This window comes from Balaenoptera musculus, chromosome 15 (genome assembly GCF_009873245.2).
Source record: "Balaenoptera musculus isolate JJ_BM4_2016_0621 chromosome 15, mBalMus1.pri.v3, whole genome shotgun sequence".
Lineage (NCBI taxonomy): Eukaryota > Metazoa > Chordata > Mammalia > Artiodactyla > Balaenopteridae > Balaenoptera > Balaenoptera musculus.
In genome coordinates, this window is record NC_045799.1 from 48,023,616 (window position 1) to 48,029,615 (window position 6,000).

The window sequence follows — 6,000 nt, forward strand, 5'->3', positions numbered from 1 at the left end:
CATAGGATATGGGGATGGGGGTGAGTTGGCTCTGGGAGAATAACCATGTGGGGCTTAAATAACAGAAGCCCTGGGTGAAAGGTGTTACAACTGGATTTAAGTTCTAAGTTCTATTTCTGTTAACAGATGTCACCAAGCCTTCCCAAGTCCAAGTTTTCACATTAAGGAAAGGGCATGTGTATTTTTTTAATGCACCAAACTCTAAGAAGATAAACTTGATAAATGCTTCTCATACTTTAATGTGTATGTAAATCAGCCAAGGATCTTGTGAAAATGCACATTTGGTAGGTCTGGATGGGGCCAGGCCTGAGATCCAGCATCTCTATCAAGCTCTCAGGAGATGCCAGTGGTCCAGGTGCCACAATTTGAGTAGCGAGGGTCCACAGGCTGTTCTTACAAACACTGAGACGTTAAGAATCAGCCCAGCATGGTCCGTGGTAAGGAGTGACCTCACAGTGCTGTTGGACACGGGACTCTCCCCCGTGCCTGACAGCTCAGTTATGTTGATCTGATCAAACTAATAACAATAATATCACCACCAGCACCAACAACATGAAGGGTGATCCCCAAATCTTAGTTGCTTGCAGGAACTGTTTGTATCAAACCAAAGGCAGATCTTTGGAAAGTCATGGAAATTCTGTCATAAGGCACATGGCCTTGCCATTTTCACTTACTGCCTCTGGAGAAATATGAGGAGAAACTAACCAATCATACCACTCAGATTTAGTTGGCACCAGGAGCCTTGGCCAAATAAGTTAGCTGAAATTACATGAATGATAAGATCTAAACTTAGATAAGGTCTAAGACTATTAGGGTGGTTGGACACTTAGAGTTCTGTTGCAACACAAAACCGGTGAAAGTGCTAAGTTTCTCATTGACTTTGGAAAATGGAAAGCCTTCTCATTACCTGGTCAGTTCTGATTCTGGAGCCCGAATCAGGCAGAGGATTACCCTCCCACAGGTGGATGCAGAGTTCATAGTTATGTTCTCCTGCAATTCACATGGGTTTCAATCTTGGAGGCAATACTCCTTCCCTTAATTTGTTTGTCTATTCATTCTTTTCATTGATGTATTCATTTTACTAGTGGTTTCTGAGCACCTACTGTGTGCTGGTCAGCATTCTAGGTGGTGGAGATACAGCAGTGATGAAGACATCACTTCCCTTCCCTCATGGAGCTTACAGTTTAGTGGAGGAGACAGACAATAAACAAGTAAGCAAATGAATGAGTAATTTCAGAGCATGATAAGTGCTACAAAGAAAATAAAGCCAGATAAGAGAATCCAGTGTGGTGTGGTCAGGAAAGGCCCCCACCCCCACCCCCCAGGACCAGAGACTCCCAGAATTAGTCTGGGACAGACTTGATTTAGGTACAGAGCAGTATGGGGAGGTTTAGTCACCAATTTCATCATTCATTTCTGGCCTAGTCGTACTGACGTTGCCTTATTTATGACTAGTCTGGCAGAAAGATTTCTTAAATTGTGTATGTTTATTGAAAACTATTCATACGCACCAAATCACTTTTTAATTGTGTCGAAGTGAGACGTGGACATGATTGAAAAATCAAATCCTGTGGAAGGGCATGGCGGTCCTCTGCTGCCCTCACCTCTTCACCCCCAGTCCTTGTCTCCAAGGACAACTACATGTAAATGTTTTAAAGTTCTCCCGAGAGTCACCTATATCTCTGTCACTAAACAATACACTTAAACCGATCACTCTTGATTTAGCATGCTTAGACAGTATCTGCTGATTCTTGCTGTCATAGGTGATGATTTTGCTTGCTGACTGGACCTTCATGTTTTGATCATTCTGTTCCGGTTTTTGTTCTTTATTAATTACTGTTAAAATATAAATGATATGCCTAAACTCCTATATTTCAATCATCATCTGTCAATGATGTCAGTGATATCTCTTGACTCACCTGGATGTAAGTGCATATAAGTGTATATTAGTGCTCTCTACCTTTACCTCTACCTTTCCTTCCCCTTCCATCTCACAACTTCTATTAGTATATGCTTACTTTTTACAACACAGCTATATTTACTTGTGTTAACATAATGAAGACATCCATTCTTCATCCATAGGTTGATTGCAATAGTTGAAAAGCACGAAGAGCAATTGCATTATAATAGCTACATAAATATCGTTCATTGGTATACTCTGATTACATTTTCTTGTTTGTAGGTTCAAGAAAACAACACTTAGGCCACTCAAAGTAAAATTTTCTCACCAGAAATGTCAAGTAGATTCTCCTTACACACCATAAATTATTCAAAATCAGGTCACATTTCATTTTCTTTCATAAGCCATGAACAACTTGTGTGTTTTTGTGTGTGACTTTGATTTTCCTGGACTTTCTGATTGCCTTTGTTTTTTTCTGGTTTGAAAAAGAACATGCCTTCACCACATCCATAATCTTACCTGGTTTCTTACTTTTTCAGTGCTTTTTTTCTTAGAGACTTCCCTCTTGGAGTATACTTCCTACTCGGATTTTGCCTGACAGCCCTCTGGCCCTGCTGCACAGTGGTCATCATGGGATTTCTTTTCACTGGAATCCACCTACAGTTATCGTTCACATTTTTCGCTTTCTTGGTTTTGACCCTTGTCAGGCTAGAGTGTGGCCTTAGGTAACTTCTTCAGAAAGGGTATGTAGAAAAAAACTTTTGAGTCCTTGAATATCAAAAATGACTTTCTTTTCTCTTCACTCTTGACTACTAATACCTTGATATTAATTTCTGTGTTCAAAATAATCAAGCCTTGCTCTCATGATTTCTAGCACCCAGCATAGCCCATGAAAATGCGACAGCAAATTCTTATTCATTTCTGACCTGTTTGTTCCTTCTGGAAGCATTTATCCCTGATGTTCTGAAATTTCAAAGGGGTATTTTTTTCATGTGCTGTTGTTCATTCATCCACTTGGCCCTTTCAGTCTGAAAAGTCATGTGTTTCTTCAGCTCAGGGAAATTTTATCTCTTTGGTATTTTCTCCCCTCCATTTTTTTCGATTCTCTCTTTCTAGAATTCCTATTAGTTAGATGGTGGACCACTTGAATTGACCCCCTCTGTCTGTCTTTTTAATTTTTCCCCCCATATTTTTCATTTCCCTTTTTCTCTCTGTTTTAAGAGAGAGATTTTCTTGACCCTCCTGCTGAATACTTTTTCTTTCAACAGTCATATTTTTACTTTCTAAGAGCTCCTTTTTGTTCTGATTGCTTCTTCTTCATAGCCTTCTCTTTTTGTCTAATATTGTCTTCAGTCATTTTAAATTTCTCACATTTGTGTTTGATTTTTCTTTGATGCTGCAGATTTTTCTCAGATGTGTGTGATCCTTTGTCATCCGTCCATGTTTGAGAATGCGGAATGGGCTAGATGAGTGGGAATTCTGTGTGTATGACAGGAGCTTATCAACTGGGGTGGGGGTGGGGTGGGTTGTGGGTGTATGAAGCTGCTCTCAGGCTGGGACAAGTGGAAGGCTTCCCTCTGGGCGTGGAAGTTGCCAGAGGCTCTGCTTATCTCCTTCAGAAAAGAGGCCACCATCCTTTTTCTCTATTGGGATAAATGTATGGCTGCAGGTACATCTGCGGGTGCAGGGGACAGGGTGGGGGTGTCGAGGGAAAGAGCAGGGCCAGGAGAATGCAGACCTCCAGTTGCTCATCTCATCTCTGTCTTCAGCCACGACTCCCACCTTCCATCACTCCTGCCACCTCTGGGCAGGAGCCTTTCATGAATTCTAGAATGCAGGTAGCACCCCATCCTCCACTGCAGCATCCACTGCTCACTCACTGGGCCAAAGCTGACCAGGCAAGGTAGAGACAGTCTGGCACATCGCGAAATATGCTGTCTGACCTCTTGGGCCTGCCCTCTGGGTTCTAAGATTGGTGTTTATTTTCATATCACACAAGCCAAACTCACTGAAGCCAAGGTCATTGTCCCTACACAAGAATAGGAGCTGCAGCCCTGAAAGGTTATTGTCATACAGACAGTGCCCAAAGGGTCAAGCCAAGGGTGAGACCGTGTCCAACGCGTTCCATGAACTCTTGCAGGAAATATACTAACATAGTATTTATTAGCATTTGCTAAATTGACTACAAACCAGATCCTTGTGGGGTTTCTCACTTTAAAAAATGAATATGTGTATAGCTTTTCACTTTCTGTCTGATATCAAAGCTTACCCTCCAAATCCTCCAAGGAAAGGAACAGAGAGGGCAGAGTCAAGAGATTTTCCTGGGTTAGTTAAATAGGTCATGGGTGAAACCAAGGCCCCTTTGGTCAACTGCTTCTTCTCCAGTTTCTTGAGGATGCGAACCAAGGATTTAGCCAGGGATTTTTTCCCATCCAAACAGGCTCCAAAATACAGCTCTTCATGAAGCAGCTCTGCTTGGCCTGGCAGGAAGGGAGTGCATCACTGCCTTACTGGGGTATGTTCCTTGGCCTCCGAGGGACACTGATGGCCACAGTGATCCCCCTGTTGGCCTGTGAGGATTTCAGAGGGTCCTGGTTCCAGAACAGCTGACCCAATAATGGGGCCACCATCCCCCCATGGCTCCCAGGGCACTAAGGGCTTTTAAAAGCACAATGAAAACGTTGCCCCCTTAAACCCACTTGGTTGTGGGTCATTGATGCAATGGGAACCCACGGCCGGGATTGGCACTGGACGTGTGAGATCACAGCACCCCTCAGGTCTCAGGGTAGAGCCGCCCTTGAGGGCTGGTCACGGTGGCCTCTTGGGGGAAGTTTGGGACAGGGGCCAGGAGCTCCCAGACTGGCCTCCAAGGCAGGGAAGGTTCGGAGACCTGAGTCCGTCCGCTCACCCCCATTTCCTTCGCAGATGCAACGCAAGCATTCAGAAGAAGAACGCAAGAGACCAGACGGCGTATGACCTGGCCCTGGAAACTGGGGATGACCCCGTCATCTCGCTCTTTGCTGCTAAGCTCAGCCTGGATGACCATTAGCCCTGAGGGCCCCCGAAGGCTTCCTTTAAAGAAACCGCCCAGCTCTGGCTGTGCTTTGTTCTCTTCCTTTTGAAATGCGTATTTGAGGTTTGGAAACTGAGCTTGAGAGGCACTCATAAGCTTTTAAAAGTTATGTGACAGTATAAGCCCCCAACACCCCATGAGTATTTCCCCAAATGCCCTGGAGAGTGATGAATTTAGTGTATGCTTTCAGTGGTGTATTGCTGCTTGTCTTAGAATTTGCTCTTTAATATTATTTCTCAGTAGATAAAATTACACACGGTTCTAAGCCAAAAGGTATAAAATGTTGTGAAGTCTCCCTCTCGTCCCTGCCCCACAACCACCCACGTCCCCTCCACAGAGGCCACCAGTGACATCCGTGCCCGTCGTGTCTTTCCAGAAGTAGTGTAGGATTATATAAGCAAATGTACGTAGTATGTGTATGTGTTCGTACAGAGTACACGTAAAATATAAGTAGAGGTAACACATATATTCTGTCCCCTTGTCTAAGACAAATCGTGGGAAACCACGTACTGTTCTGCATGTTGTTTGCTTAATATCTAGTAAGTGGTTCCAAATTAGTTAGTGCATAAAGATTGAGCTTATTAGAATTTTTCCTTATTAAGCTAAACTCATCAATATTCCTGTTGTTATGGCTTGTTCTTTGGTTGACAAGTAAGCTTTGAATAAACCAATTGCAGGAATGTGTAATTTTGATTCCTCTTTTTTTCAGATCATCATTTCAATCTTTGGGTGCTAACGCTGCAGTAGGAGTCCCTAAATTGTTTCTGTTAACATTTGTAAACAGGATAGTTGTTAATTTAGAATAATTAACTCACAGCAATAAGTAATAGACTCTGCTGGCATCACTGCCTGCACTTTATTTCCCCAGGGTGGGTGACTGTCTGCAGGGGGACAGGTGCAGAGTGGGACCCAAGACCCAGTGCGGTTGGGCAGTGCCGACACTGGCTTCCCAGGTAGACGCCTGGCCTGGCGGCCTGCAGAAGGGGAGGGAGCGGCTGCCAGGGTAACCAGTGTCCGGAGAGCCCCG

The 6,000-nt window shown here is 43.8% G+C and overlaps 1 protein-coding gene across 7 annotated transcripts in view; it reads left to right on the top strand.

The window, feature by feature from the left end:
• The window catches only part of DZANK1 (double zinc ribbon and ankyrin repeat domains 1), a 68,366-nt gene extending 62,713 nt beyond the window's left edge, over positions 1-5,653 (top strand). For 6 of the 7 annotated variants that reach the window (XM_036824946.1, XM_036824941.1, XM_036824947.1 and 3 more), the window contains 2 exons: positions 4,341-4,415; positions 4,826-5,653. In XM_036824946.1, the coding sequence (XP_036680841.1) occupies positions 4,341-4,415; positions 4,826-4,949 (199 nt within the window). In that variant the 3' untranslated portion in view covers positions 4,950-5,653. The remainder of the gene's footprint in view (positions 1-4,340; positions 4,416-4,825) is intronic. The other variant, XM_036824945.1, reaches the window with a different exon arrangement.
• The last annotated feature ends 347 nt before the right edge of the window (positions 5,654-6,000 follow it).